The 15420-nt window shown below is 54.7% G+C and overlaps 1 protein-coding gene across 1 annotated transcript in view; it reads left to right on the forward strand.

Moving 5' to 3' along the window:
• Positions 1 to 15420, forward strand: part of LOC132575954 (src substrate cortactin-like) — a 55507-nt gene that overhangs the window by 10572 nt on the left and 29515 nt on the right. The window contains exon 3 of the mRNA XM_060244643.1: positions 13856 to 13929. Coding sequence (XP_060100626.1) covers positions 13856 to 13929 — 74 coding nt within the window. The remainder of the gene's footprint in view (positions 1 to 13855; positions 13930 to 15420) is intronic.

Raw genomic sequence — 15420 nt, forward strand, 5'->3', positions numbered from 1 at the left:
CGGGTTTGATTCCCCACTCCTCCACTTGCAGCTGCTGGAATGGCCTTGGTCAGCCAGAGCTCTCTTATCTGGGAGAACAGGGTTTGATTCCCCACTCCTCCACTTGCAGCTGCTGGAATGGCCTTGGTCAGCCAGAGCTCTCTTATCTGGGAGAACCGGGTTTGATTCCCCCCTCCTCCACTTGCAGCTGCTGGAATGGCCTTGGGTCAGCCCTAGCTCTCTTATCTGGGAGAACCGGGTTGGATTCCCCATGCCTCCACTTGCAGCTGCTGGAATGGCCTTGGGTCAGCCAGAGCTCTCTTATCTGGGAGAACCGGGTTTGATTCCCCACTCCTCCACTTGCAGCTGCTGGAATGGCCTTGGGTCAGCCTAGCTCTCTTATCTGGGAGAACCGGGTTTGATTCCCCCCTCCTCCACTTGCAGCTGCTGGAATGGCCTTGGGTCAGCCAGAGCTCTCTTATCTGGGAGAACCGGGTTTGATTCCCCACTCCTCCACTTGCAGCTGCTGGAATGGCCTTGGTCAGCCAGAGCTCTCTTATCTGGGAGAACCGGGTTTGATTCCCCACTCCTCCACTTGCAGCTGCTGGAATGGCCTTGGGTCAGCCAGAGCTCTCTTATCTGGGAGAACCGGGTTTGATTCCCCACTCCTCCACTTGCAGCAGCTGGAATGGCCTTGGGTCAGCCAGAGCTCTCTTATCTGGGAGAACCGGGTTTGATACCCCCCTCCTCCACTTGCAGCGGCTGGAATGGCCTTGGGTCAGCCATAGCTCTCTTATCTGGGAGAACCGGGTTTGATTCCCCACTCCTCCACTTGCACCTGCTGGAATGGCCTTGGGTCAGCCAGAGCTCTCTTATCTGGGAGAACCGGGTTTGATTCCCCACTCCTCCACTTGCAGCTGCTGGAATGGCCTTGGGTCAGCCAGAGCTCTCTTATCTGGGAGAACCGGGTTTGATTCCCCACTCCTCCACTTGCAGCTGCTGGAATGGCCTTGGGTCAGCCTAGCTCTCTTATCTGGGAGAACCGGGTTTGATTCCACCCTCCTCCACTTGCAGCTGCTGGAATGGCCTTGGGTCAGCCAGAGCTCTCTTATCTGGGAGAACCGGGTTTGATTCCCCACTCCTCCACTTGCAGCTGCTGGAATGGCCTTGGTCAGCCAGAGCTCTCTTATCTGGGAGAACCGGGTTTGATTCCCCACTCCTCCACTTGCAGCTGCTGGAATGGCCTTGGGTCAGCCAGAGCTCTCTTATCTGGGAGAACCGGGTTTGATTCCCCACTCCTCCACTTGCAGCTGCTGCAATGGCCTTGGTCAGCCAGAGCTCTCTTATCTGGGAGAACCGGGTTTGATTCCCCACTCCTCCACTTGCAGCTGCTGGAATGGCCTTGGTCAGCCAGAGCTCTCTTATCTGGGAGAACCGGGTTGGATTCCCCATGCCTCCACTTGCAGCTGCTGGAATGGCCTTGGGTCAGCCTAGCTGTCTTATCTGGGAGAACCGGGTTTGAATCCCCCCTCCTCCACTTGCAGCTGCTGGAATGGCCTTGGGTCAGCCAGAGCTCTCTTATCTGGGAGAACCAGGTTTGATTCCCCCCTCCTCCACTTGCAGCTGCTGGAATGGCCTTGGTCAGCCAGAGCTCTCTTAGCTGGGAGAACCGGGTTTGATTCCCCACTCCTCCACTTGCAGCTGCTGGAATGGCCTTGGGTCAGCCAGAGCTCTCTTTTCTGGGAGAACCGGGTTTGATTCCCCACTCCTCCACTTGCAGCTGCTGGAATGGCCTTGGATCAGCCAGAGCTCTCTTATTTGGGAGAACTGGGTTTGATTCCCCCCCCCTCCACTTGCACCTGCTGGAATGGCTTTGGGTCACCAGAGCTCTCTTATCTGGGAGAACCGGGTTTGATTCCCCACTTTTCCACTTGCAGCTGCTGGAATGGCCTTGGGTCAGCCAGAGCTCTCTTATCTGGGAGAACCGGGTTTGATTCCCCACTCCTCCACTTGCAGCTGCTGGAATGGCCTTGGGTCAGCCAGAGCTCTCTTATCTGGGAGAACCGGGTTTGATTCCCCACTCCTCCACTTGGAGCTACTGAAATGGCCTTGGGTCAGCCAGAGCTCTCTTATCTGGGAGAACCGGGTTTGATTCCCCCCTCCTCCACTTGCAGCTGCTGGAATGGCCTTGGGTCAGCCTAGCTCTCTTATCTGGGAGAACCGGGTTTGATTCCCCCCTCCTCCACTTGCAGCTGCTGCAATGGCCTTGGGTCAGCCAGAGCTCTCTTAACTGGGAGAACCGGGTTTGATTCCCCACTCCTCCACTTGCAGCTGCTGGAATGGCCTTGGGTCAGCCAGAGCTCTCTTATCTGGGAGAACCGGGTTTGATTCCCCACTCCTCCACTTGCAGCTACTGAAATGGCCTTGGGTCAGCCAGAGCTCTCTTATCTGGGAGAACCGGGTTTGATTCCCCCCTCCTCCACTTGCAGCTGCTGGAATGGCCTTGGGTCAGCCTAGCTCTCTTATCTGGGAGAACCGGGTTTGATTCCCCCCTCCTCCACTTGCAGCTGCTGGAATGGCCTTGGGTCAGCCAGAGCTCTCTTAACTGGGAGAACCGGGTTTGATTCCCCACTCCTCCACTTGCAGCTGCTGGAATGGCCTTGGATCAGCCAGAGCTCTCTTATCTGGGAGAACTGGGTTTGATTCCCCCCTCCTCCACTTGCAGCTGCTGGAATGGCCTTGGGTCAGCCAGAGCTCTCTTATCTGGGAGAACCGGGTTTGATTCCCCACTCCTCCACTTGCACCTGCTGGAATGGCCTTGGGTCAGCCAGAGTTCTCTTATCTGGGAGAACCGGGTTTGATTCCCCACTCCTCCGCTTGCACCTGCTGGAATGGCCTTGGGTCAGCCAGAGTTCTCTTATCTGGGAGAACTGGGTTTGATTCCCCCCTCCTCCACTTGCACCTGCTGGAATGGCCTTGGGTCAGCCAGAGCTCTCTTATCTGGGAGAACTGGGTTTGATTCCCCACTCCTCCACTTGCACCTGCTGGAATGGCCTTGGGTCACCAGAGCTCTCTTATCTGGGAGAACCGGGTTTGATTCCCCACTTTTCCACTTGCAGCTGCTGGAATGGCCTTGGGTCAGCCAGAGCTCTCTTATCTGGGAGAACCGGGTTTGATTCCCCACTCCTCCACTTGCAGCTGCTGGAATGGCCTTGGGTCAGCCAGAGCTCTCTTATCTGGGAGAACCGGGTTTGATTCCCCACTCCTCCACTTGCAGCTACTGAAATGGCCTTGGGTCAGCCAGAGCTCTCTTATCTGGGAGAACCGGGTTTGATTCCCCCCTCCTCCACTTGCAGCTGCTGGAATGGCCTTGGGTCAGCCTAGCTCTCTTATCTGGGAGAACCGGGTTTGATTCCCCCCTCCTCCACTTGCAGCTGCTGCAATGGCCTTGGGTCAGCCAGAGCTCTCTTAACTGGGAGAACCGGGTTTGATTCCCCACTCCTCCACTTGCAGCTGCTGGAATGGCCTTGGATCAGCCAGAGCTCTCTTATCTGGGAGAACTGGGTTTGATTCCCCCCTCCTCCACTTGCAGCTGCTGGAATGGCCTTGGGTCAGCCAGAGCTCTCTTATCTGGGAGAACCGGGTTTGATTCCCCACTCCTCCACTTGCACCTGCTGGAATGGCCTTGGGTCAGCCAGAGTTCTCTTATCTGGGAGAACCGGGTTTGATTCCCCACTCCTCCGCTTGCACCTGCTGGAATGGCCTTGGGTCAGCCAGAGTTCTCTTATCTGGGAGAACTGGGTTTGATTCCCCCCTCCTCCACTTGCACCTGCTGGAATGGCCTTGGGTCAGCCAGAGATCTCTTATCTGGGAGAACTGGGTTTGATTCCCCACTCCTCCACTTGCACCTGCTGGAATGGCCTTGGGTCACCAGAGCTCTCTTATCTGGGAGAACTGGGTTTGATTCCCCACTCCTCCACTTGCAGCTACTGGAATGGCCTTGGGTCAGCCAGAGCTCTCTTATCTGGAGAATCGGGTTTGATTCCCCACTCCCCCACTTGCAGCTGCTGGAATGCCCTTGGGTCAGCCAGAGCTCTCTTATCTGGGAGAACCGGGTTTGATTCCCCCTCCTCCACTTGCAGCTGCTGGAATGGCCTTCGGTCAGCCATAGCTCTCTTATCTGGGAGAACTGGGTTTGATTCCCCACTCTTCCACTTGCAGCTGCTGGAATGGCCTTGGGTCAGCCATAGCTCTCTTATCTGGGAGAACTGGGTTTGATTCCCCACTCCTCCACTTGCACCTGCTGGAATGGCCTTGTGTCAGCCAGAGCTCTCTTATCTGGGAGAACCGGGTTTGATTCCCCACTCCTCCACTTGCACCTGCTGGAATGGCCTTGTGTCAGCCAGAGCTCTCTTATCTGGGAGAACCGGGTTTGATTCCCCACTCCTCCACTTGCACCTGCTGGAATGGCCTTGTGTCAGCCAGAGCTCTCTTATCTGGGAGAACCGGGTTTGATTCCCCACTCCTCCACTTGCACCTGCTGGAATGGCCTTGTGTCAGCCAGAGCTCTCTTATCTGGGAGAACCGGGTTTGATTCCCCACTCCTCCACTTGCAGCTGCTGGAATGGCCATGGGTCAGCCAGAGCTCTCTTATCTGGGAGAACCGGGTTTGATTCCCCACTCCTCCACTTCCAGCTGCTGGAATGGCCTTGGGTCAGCCTAGCTCTCTTATCTGGGAGAACCGGGTTTGATTCCCCCCTCCTCCACTTGCAGCTGCTGGAATGGCCTTGGGTCAGCCAGAGCTCTCTTATCTGGGAGAACCGGGTTTGATTCCCCACTCCTCCACTTGCAGCTGCTGGAATGGCCATGGGTCAGCCAGAGCTCTCTTATCTGGGAGAACCGGGTTTGATTCCCCACTCCTCCACTTGCAGCTGCTGGAATGGCCTTGGGTCAGCCTAGCTCTCTTATCTGGGAGAACCGGGTTTGATTCCCCCCTCCTCCACTTGCAGCTGCTGGAATGGACATGGGTCAGCCAGAGCTCTCTTAACTGGGAGAACCGGGTTTGATTCCCCACTCCTCCACTTGCAGCTGCTGGAATGGCCTTGGTCAGCCAGAGCTCTCTTATCTGGGAGAACCGGGTTTGATTCCCCACTCCTCCACTTGCAGCTGCTGGAATGGCCTTGGGTCAGCCAGAGCTCTCTTATCTGGGAGAACCGGGTTTGATTCCCCACTCCTCCACTTGCAGCTGCTGGAATGGCCTTGGATCAGCCCGAGCTCTCTTATCTGGGAGAACTGGGTTTGATTCCCTCCAACTCCACTTGCAGCGGCTGGAATGGCCTTGGGTCAGCCATAGCTCTCTTATCTGGGAGAACCGGGTTTGATTCCCCACTGCTCCACTTGCAGCTGCTGGAATGGCCTTGGGTCAGCCAGAGCTCTCTTATCTGGGAGAACCGGGTTTGATTCCCCACTCCTCCACTTGCAGATGCTGGAATGGCCTTGGGTCAGCCAGAGCTCTCTTATCTGGGAGAACCGGGTTTGATTCCCCACTCCTCCACTTGCAGCTGCTGGAATGGCCTTGGGTCAGCCTAGCTCTCTTATCTGGGAGAACCGGGTTTGATTCCACTCTCCTCCACTTGCAGCTGCTGGAATGGCCTTGGGTCAGCCAGAGCTCTCTTATCTGGGAGAACCGGGTTTGATTCCCCACTCCTCCACTTGCAGCTGCTGGAATGGCCTTGGTCAGCCAGAGCTCTCTTATCTGGGAGAACCGGGTTTGATTCCCCACTCTTTCACTTGCAGCTGCTGGAATGGCCTTGGGTCAGCCAGAGCTCTCTTATCTGGGAGAACCGGGTTTGATTCCCCACTCCTCCACTTGCAGCTGCTGGAATGGCCTTGGTCAGCCAGAGCTCTCTTATCTGGGAGAACCGGGTTTGATTCCCCACTCCTCCACTTGCAGCTGCTGGAATGGCCTTGGGTCAGCCCTAGCTCTCTTATCTGGGAGAACCGGGTTGGATTCCCCATGCCTCCACTTGCAGCTGTTGGAATGGCCTTGGGTCAGCCAGAGCTCTCTTATCTGGGAGAACCGGGTTTGATTCCCCACTCCTCCACTTGCAGCTGCTGGAATGGCCTTGGGTCAGCCTAGCTCTCTTATCTGGGAGAACCGGGTTTGATTCCCCCCTCCTCCACTTGCAGCTGCTGGAATGGCCTTGGGTCAGCCAGAGCTCTCTTATCTGGGAGAACCGGGTTTGATTCCCCCCTCCTCCACTTGCAGCTGCTGGAATGGCCTTGGTCAGCAGAGCTCTCTTAGCTGGAAGAACCGGGTTTGATTCCCCACTCCTCCACTTGCAGCTGCTGGAATGGCCTTGGGTCAGCCAGAGCTCTCTTATCTGGGAGAACCGGGTTTGATTCCCCACTCCTCCACTTGCAGCTGCTGGAATGCCCTTGGGTCAGCCAGAGCTCTCTTTTTTGGGAGAACTGGGTTTGATTCCCCCCTCCTCCACTTGCAGCGGCTGGAATGGCCTTGGGTCAGCCATAGCTCTCTTATCTGGGAGAACCGGGTTTGATTCCCCACTCCTCCACTTGCACCTGCTGGAATGGCCTTGGGTCAGCCAGAGCTCTCTTATCTGGGAGAACCGGGTTTGATTCCCCACTCCTCCACTTGCAGCTGCTGGAATGGCCTTGGGTCAGCCAGAGCTCTCTTATCTGGGAGAACCGGGTTTGATTCCCCACTCCTCCACTTGCAGTTGCTGGAATGGCCATGGGTCAGCCAGAGCTCTCTTATCTGGGAGAACCGGGTTTGATTCCCCACTCCTCCACTTGCAGCTGCTGGAATGGCCTTGGGTCAGCCTAGCTCTCTTATCTGGGAGAACCGGGTTTGATTCCCCCCTCCTCCACTTGTAGCTGCTGGAATGGCCTTTGGTCAGCCAGAGCTCTCTTAACTGGGAGAACCGGGTTTGATTCCCCACTCCTCCACTTGCAGCTGCTGGAATGGCCTTGGTCAGCCAGAGCTCTCTTATCTGGGAGAACCGGGTTTGATTCCCCACTCCTCCACTTGCAGCTGCTGGAATGGCCTTTGGTCAGCCAGAGCTCTCTTATCTGGGAGAACCGGGTTTGATTCCCCACTCCTACACTTGCAGCTGCTGGAATGGCCTTGGATCAGCCAGAGCTCTCTTATCTGGGAGAACTGGGTTTGATTCCCCCCTCCTCCACTTGCAGCGGCTGGAATGGCCTTGGGTCAGCCATAGCTCTCTTATCTGGGAGAACCGGGTTTGATTCCCCACTCCTCCACTTGCACCTGCTGGAATGGCGTTGGGTCAGCCAGAGCTCTCTTATCTGGGAGAACCGGGTTTGATTCCCCACTCCTCCACTTGCACCTGCTGGAATGGCCTTGGGTCAGCCAGAGTTCTCTTATCTGGGAAAACCGGGTTTGATTCCCCACTCCTCCGCTTGCACCTGCTGGAATGGCCTTGGGTCAGCCAGAGTTCTCTTATCTGGGAGAACTGGGTTTGATTCCCCCCTCCTCCACTTGCACCTGCTGGAATGGCCTTGGGTCAGCCAGAGCTCTCTTATCTGGGAGAACTGGGTTTGATTCCCCCCTCCTCCACTTGCAACTGCTGGAATGGCCTTGGGTCAGCCAGAGCTCTCTTATCTGGGAGAACTGGGTTTGATTCCCCACTCCTCCACTTGCAGCTGCTGGAATGGCCTTGGTCAGCCAGAGCTCTCTTATCTGGGAGAACCGGGTTTGATTCCCCACTCCTCCACTTGCAGCTGCTGGAATGGCCTTGGGTCAGCCAGAGCTCTCTTATCTGGGAGAACCGGGTTTGATTCCCCACTCCTACACTTGCAGCTGCTGGAATGGCCTTGGATCAGCCAGAGCTCTCTTATCTGGGAGAACCGGGTTTGATTCCCCACTCCTCCACTTGCAGCTGCTGGAATGGCCTTGGGTCAGCCTAGCTCTCTTATCTGGGAGAACCGGGTTTGATTCCCCCCTCCTCCACTTGTAGCTGCTGGAATGGCCTTGGGTCAGCCAGAGCTCTCTTAACTGGGAGAACCGGGTTTGATTCCCCACTCCTCCACTTGCAGCTGCTGGAATGGCCTTGGTCAGCCAGAGCTCTCTTATCTGGGAGAACCGGGTTTGATTCCCCACTCCTCCACTTGCAGCTGCTGGAATGGCCTTTGGTCAGCCAGAGCTCTCTTATCTGGGAGAACCGGGTTTGATTCCCCACTCCTACACTTGCAGCTGCTGGAATGGCCTTGGATCAGCCAGAGCTCTCTTATCTGGGAGAACTGGGTTTGATTCCCCCCTCCTCCACTTGCAGCGGCTGGAATGGCCTTGGGTCAGCCATAGCTCTCTTATCTGGGAGAACCGGGTTTGATTCCCCACTCCTCCACTTGCACCTGCTGGAATGGCGTTGGGTCAGCCAGAGCTCTCTTATCTGGGAGAACCGGGTTTGATTCCCCACTCCTCCACTTGCACCTGCTGGAATGGCCTTGGGTCAGCCAGAGTTCTCTTATCTGGGAAAACCGGGTTTGATTCCCCACTCCTCCGCTTGCACCTGCTGGAATGGCCTTGGGTCAGCCAGAGTTCTCTTATCTGGGAGAACTGGGTTTGATTCCCCCCTCCTCCACTTGCACCTGCTGGAATGGCCTTGGGTCAGCCAGAGCTCTCTTATCTGGGAGAACTGGGTTTGATTCCCCCCTCCTCCACTTGCAACTGCTGGAATGGCCTTGGGTCAGCCAGAGCTCTCTTATCTGGGAGAACTGGGTTTGATTCCCCACTCCTCCACTTGCAGCTGCTGGAATGGCCTTGGTCAGCCAGAGCTCTCTTATCTGGGAGAACCGGGTTTGATTCCCCACTCCTCCACTTGCAGCTGCTGGAATGGCCTTGGGTCAGCCAGAGCTCTCTTATCTGGGAGAACCGGGTTTGATTCCCCACTCCTACACTTGCAGCTGCTGGAATGGCCTTGGATCAGCCAGAGCTCTCTTATCTGGGAGAACTGGGTTTGATTCCCCCCTCCTGCACTTGCAGCGGCTGGAATGGCCTTGGGTCAGCCATAGCTCTCTTATCTGGGAGAACCGGGTTTGTTTCCCCACTCCTCCACTTGCACCTGCTGGAATGGCCTTGGGTCAGCCAGAGCTCTCTTATCTGGGAGAGCCGGGTTTGATTCCCCACTCCTCCACTTGCACCTGCTGGAATGGCCTTGGGTCAGCCAGAGTTCTCTTATCTGGGAGAACCGGGTTTGATTCCCCACTCCTCCGCTTGCACCTGCTGGAATGGTCTTGGGTCAGCCAGAGTTCTCTTATCTGGGAGAACTGGGTTTGATTCCCCCCTCCTCCACTTGCACCTGCTGGAATGGCCTTGGGTCAGCCAGAGCTCTCTTATCTGGGAGAACTGGGTTTGATTCCCCACTCCTCCACTTGCACCTGCTGGAATGGCCTTGGGTCAGCCAGAGCTCTCTTATCTGGGAGAACTGGGTTTGATTCCCAACTCCTCCACTTGCAGCTACTGAAATGGCCTTGGGTCAGCCAGAGCTCTCTTATCTGGAGAATCGGGTTTGATTCCCCACTCCTCCACTTGCAGCTGCTGGAATGGCCTTGGGTCAGCCAGAGCTCTCTTATCTGGGAGAACCGGGTTTGATTCCCCCTCCTCCACTTGCAGCTGCTGGAATGGCCTTCGGTCAGCCATAGCTCTCTTATCTGGGAGAACTGGGTTTGATTCCCCACTCTTCCACTTGCAGCTGCTGGAATGGCCTTGGGTCAGCCATAGCTCTTTTATCTGGGAGAACCGGGTTTGATTCCCCACTCCTCCACTTGCACCTGCTGGAATGGCCTTGTGTCAGCCAGAGCTCTCTTATCTGGGAGAACCGGGTTTGATTCCCCACTCCTCCACTTGCACCTGCTGGAATGGCCTTGTGTCAGCCAGAGCTCTCTTATCTGGGAGAACCGGGTTTGATTCCCCACTCCTCCACTTGCACCTGCTGGAATGGCCTTGTGTCAGCCAGAGCTCTCTTATCTGGGAGAACCGGGTTTGATTCCCCACTCCTGCACTTGCAGCTGCTGGAATGGCCATGGGTCAGCCAGAGCTCTCTTATCTGGGAGAACCGGGTTTGATTCCCCACTCCTCCACTTGCAGCTGCTGGAATGGCCTTGGGTCAGCCTAGCTCTCTTATCTGGGAGAACCGGGTTTGATTCCCCCCTCCTCCACTTGCAGCTGCTGGAATGGCCTTGGGTCAGCCAGAGCTCTCTTATCTGGGAGAACCGGGTTTGATTCCCCACTCCTCCACTTGCAGCTGCTGGAATGGCCTTGGGTCAGCCAGAGCTCTCTTATCTGGGAGAACCGGGTTTGATTCCCCACTCCTCCACTTGCAGCTGCTGGAATGGCCTTGGGTCAGCCAGAGCTCTCTTATCTGGGAGAACCGGGTTTGATTCCCCACTCCTCCACTTGCAGCTGCTGGAATGGCCTTGGATCAGCCAGAGCTCTCTTATCTGGGAGAACTGGGTTTGATTCCCCCCTCCTCCACTTGCAGCGGCTGGAATGGCCTTGGGTCAGCCATAGCTCTCTTATCTGGGAGAACCGGGTTTGATTCCCCACTCCTCCACTTGCACCTGCTGGAATGGCCTTGGGTCAGCCAGAGCTCTCTTATCTGGGAGAACCGGGTTTGATTCCCCACTCCTCCACTTGCACCTGCTGGAATGGCCTTGGGTCAGCCAGAGTTCTCTTATCTGGGAGAACCGGGTTTGATTCCCCACTCCTCCGCTTGCACCTGCTGGAATGGCCTTGGGTCAGCCAGAGTTCTCTTATCTGGGAGAACTGGGTTTGATTCCCCCCTCCTCCACTTGCACCTGCTGGAATGGCCTTGGGTCAGCCAGAGCTCTCTTATCTGGGAGAACTGGGTTTGATTCCCCACTCCTCCACTTGCACCTGCTGGAATGGCCTTGGGTCAGCCAGAGCTCTCTTATCTGGTAGAACTGGGTTTGATTCCTCACTCCTCCATTTGCAGCTACTGGAATGGCCTTGGGTCAGCCAGAGCTCTTTTATCTGGAGAATCGGGTTTGATTCCCCACTCCTCCACTTGCAGCTGCTGGAATGGCCTTGGGTCAGCCAGAGCTGTCTTATCTGGGAGAACCGGGTTTGATTCCCCTTCCTCCACTTGCAGCTGCTGGAATGGCCTTCGGTCAGCCATAGCTCTCTTATCTGGGAGAACTGGGTTTGATTCCCCACTCTTCCACTTGCAGCTGCTGGAATGGCCTTGGGTCAGCCATAGCTCTCTTATCTGGGAGAACTGGGTTTGATTCCCCACTCCTCCACTTGCACCTGCTGGAATGGCCTTGTGTCAGCCAGAGCTCTCTTATCTGGGAGAACCGGGTTTGATTCCCCACTCCTCCACTTGTACCTGCTGGAATGGCCTTGTGTCAGCCAGAGCTCTCTTATCTGGGAGAACCGGGTTTGATTCCCCACTCCTCCACTTGCACCTGCTGGAATGGCCTTGTGTCAGTCAGAGCTCTCTTATCTGGGAGAACCGGGTTTGATTCCCCACTCCTCCACTTGCACCTGCTGGAATGGCCTTGTGTCAGCCAGAGCTCTCTTATCTGGGAGAACCGGGTTTGATTCCCCACTCCTCCGCTTACAGCTGCTGGGATGGCCTTGGGTCAGCCAGAGCTCTCTTGAAGACCACCAAGGTTTTATTCAAGGTATGAGCTTTTGGGTGGCAGCACACTTCTTCGAAGACATCTGCGTGCACACGAGAGTTCCTACTCAGAATCCAGCTTTGGTGGTCTTAAAGGTGCCTGCCTGGAACTGGACTCAAACGTTGTCCTGCTGCCCACCTGGATCCATAACGCTCATGAAAGGAGGTCAGTGGTGAGAAACGAGTTGTACACGATATTTGGACACACATCCCCAGTGGGACAGCAGCTCAAAGGTTCTGCGGTATCACCATGTGTTTTGTGAGAGTGCAAATCCTTTATACGGCAAACTGTGCAGTTTGGAGTACTGTGTGCAGTTCTGGTTGCCGCACCTCAAAAAGGATGTTATAGCATTGGAGAAAGTCCAGAAAAGGGCAATTAGAATGACTAAAGGGTTGGAACACTTTCCCTATGAAGAAAGATTGGAAACGCTTGGGGCACTTTAGCTTGGAGAAACATCGACTGCGGGGTGACATGATAGAGGTTTACAAGATTATGCATGGGATGGAGAAAGTAGAGAAAGAGGTACTTTTCTCCCTTTCTCACAATACAAGTACTCGTGGGCATTCCATGAAATTGCTGAGCAAACAGGTTAAAATGGATAAAAGGAAGTACTTCTTCACCCAAAGGGTGATTAACATGTGGAATTCACTGCCACAGGACGTGGTGGCGGCCACAAGCATAGCCACCTTCAAGAGGGGTTTAGATAAAAATATGGAGCAAAAGTCCATCAGTGGCTATTAGCCACAGTGTGTGTGTGTGTGTGTATATATATATATAAAATTTTTGGCCGCTGTGTGACACAGAGTGTTGGACTGGATGGGCCATTGGCCTGATCCAACATGGCTTCTCTTCTGTTCTTATGTTCTTAAACGCTTCGGCAGTGGTCTGTTGGAAGCCTCTCTCGCGTCTGCTTAAGGTTTAAGGACATGAGATAAAAAGAGCCAGAGTCTAGGAGGGCCTTAAAGACTAACCACCTTTGCGGCAGAGTAGCAGCTTTTTTGTAGAATTGGTATCTGAAGCAGTGGTTGGTGACTCACAAAAGCTGTCCCTGCCACAAATTTCCGTTTGTCTAAGGGTCTCCTGAACTCTGGCTCTTTTCTGCTGCTGCAGACAAACATAGTTATTCACCCTGAGATAAAAAGTACATGAAGGATTCCACGTAGTCACAAAAAAAACTGCATAGATGGAAGAAGAAGACTGCAGATTCATACCCTGCTCTTCTGTCTGAATCATAGACTCGGAGCAGCTCACAATCTCCTTTGTCTCCTTCCCCCACAACAGACACCCTGTGAGGTGGGTGGGGCAGAGAGGACTCGCACAGCAGCTTCCCTTTCAAGGACAACCCCTGCGGGAGCTATGGCTGGCCTAAGGCCATTCCAGCAGCTGCAAGTGGAGGAGTGGGGAATCAAACCCGGTTCTCCCAGATAAGAAAGCTCTGGCTGACTCAAGGCCATTCCAGCAGGTGCAAGTGGAGGAATGGGGGATCAAACCCGGTTCACCGAGATAAGAGAGCTATGGCTGACCCAAGGCCATTCCAGCAGGTGCAAGTGGAGGACTGGGGAATCAAAGCCGGTTCTCCCAGAAAAGAGAGCTCTGGCTGACCGAAGGCAATTCCAGCAGGTGCAAGTGGAGGAATGGGGGATCAAACCCGGTTCACCGAGATAAGAGAGCTCTGGCTGACCCGAGGCCATTCCAGCAGGTGCAAGTGGAGGAGTGGGGAATCAAACCCGGTTCTCCCAGATAAGAGAGCTCTGGCTGACCCAATGCCATGCTAGCAGGTGCAAGTGGAGGAGTGGGGAATCAAACCCGGTTCTCCCAGAAAAGAGAGCTCTGGCTGACCCAAGGCCATTCCAGCAGCTGCAAGTGGAGGAGTGGGGAATCAAACCCGGTTCTCCCAGATAAGAGAGCTCTGGCTGACCCAAGGCCATTCCAGCAGCTGCAAGTGGAGGAGGGGGGAATCAAACCCGGTTCTCCCAGATAAGAGAGCTCTGGCTGACCCAAGGCCATGCCAGCAGCTGCAAGTGGAGGAGTGGGGAATCAAACCCGGTTCACCCAGATAAGAGTCCATGCACTTAACCACTACACCAAACTGGCACTCTATAAATACACTTAATAGCAATTAATCATTCCACTGATTTCCGTGCTGGGGGGGCGTGCTGTTTATCTCTTTCTTTCTCTCCCTCTCTTGCAGAATGACATCACGGAGAAAGAGCAGAGATGGGGAGCGAAAACTATTGAAGGCTCTGGACGCTCTGAGCACATTGAGTGAGTGTTTTCTCTTCATCTCCCCACCCCAACCGTAATACATACCCTCAGGGCTTTTTTGGTAGAAAAAGCCCAGCAATAGACTTGCAAACCTAACCACTACACCAAACTGGCTCTCAAGTACTTGAAGTTTGTAGCTGTTGCACCAGAAACTGTCGTATGCCTTGACGCTTTTTTGCCCTGCATTAAGGGATCTGGAGACCAAGTCCTATGAGGAAAGGTTGAAGGAGCTGGGCATGTTTAGCCTGGAGAGGTGGCGGCTGAGAGGTGATAGGATCACCATCTTCAAGGACTTGAAGGGCTGTCATCTAGAGGAGGGTGTGGAATTGTTTTCTGTGGCCCCAGAAAGTAGGACCAGAACCAACGGGTTGAAATTAAATCAAAAGAGTTTCCAGCTCAACATTAGGAAGAACTTCCTGACCGTTAGAGTGGTTCCTCAGTGGAACAGGCTTCCTCCTTGGGAGGTGGTGGGCTCTCCTTCCTTGGAGGTTCCTAAACAGGCTAGATGGCCATCTGGCAGCAATGAGGATCCTGTGAATTTAGGGGGAGGGGTATGTGAGTTTAGAGTGGTTCCTCAGTGGAACAGGCTTCCTCCATGGGAGGTGGTGGGCTCTCCTTCCTTGGAGGTTTCCCAACAGAGGCTAGATGGCCATCTGGCAGCAATGAGGATCCTGTGAATTTAGGGGGAGGGGTTTGTGAGTTTAGAGCGGTTCCTCAGTGGAACAGGCTTCCTCCTCGGGAGGTGGTGGGCTCTCCTTCCTTGGAGGTTTTTCAACAGAGGCTAGATGGCCATCTGACAGCAATGCAGATCCTGTGAATTTAGGGGGAGGCGTTTGTGAGTTTCCTGCATTGTGCAGGGTGTTGGACTAGATGACCCTGGAGGTCCCTTCCAACTCTAGGATTCCATGATTCTTAAAAGCCCCTTTGACAAAGCTGCAGGGAAGAGGCAGAGAACAGCTCAGTTGCTAGCTACGCGTGCAGACTGGGAAGGCTGCAAGCAGGAGGAAAAAAAGAGGGGGGAAGAAGATAGAAGATATTGGATTTCTATCCCGCCCTCCACTCCGAAGAGTCTCAGAGCGGCTCACAATCTCCTTTCCCTTCCTCCCCCACAACAGACACCCTGTGAGGTAGATGAAGATATTGGATTTATATCCCGCCCTCCACTCCAGTCTCAGAGCGGTTCACAATCTCCTTTCCCTTCCTCCCCCACAACAGAAACCCCGTAAGGTAGATGAAGATATTGGATTTCTATCCCGCTCTCCACTCCAAAGAGTCTCAGAGCGGCTCACAATCTCCTTTACCCCCCCCTCCCCCACAACAGACACCCCGTAAGGTAGATGAAGATATTGGATTTATATCCTGCCCTCCACTCCGAAGAGTCTCAGAGCGGCTCACAATCTCCTTTCCCTTCCTCCCCCACAACAGACACCCTGTGAGGTGGGTGGGGCTGGATAGGGCTCTCACAGCAGCTGCCCTTTCAAGGACAACCTC

This window comes from Heteronotia binoei, chromosome 8 (assembly GCF_032191835.1).
Source record: "Heteronotia binoei isolate CCM8104 ecotype False Entrance Well chromosome 8, APGP_CSIRO_Hbin_v1, whole genome shotgun sequence".
In the NCBI taxonomy this organism is placed as follows: Eukaryota; Metazoa; Chordata; class Lepidosauria; order Squamata; family Gekkonidae; genus Heteronotia; species Heteronotia binoei.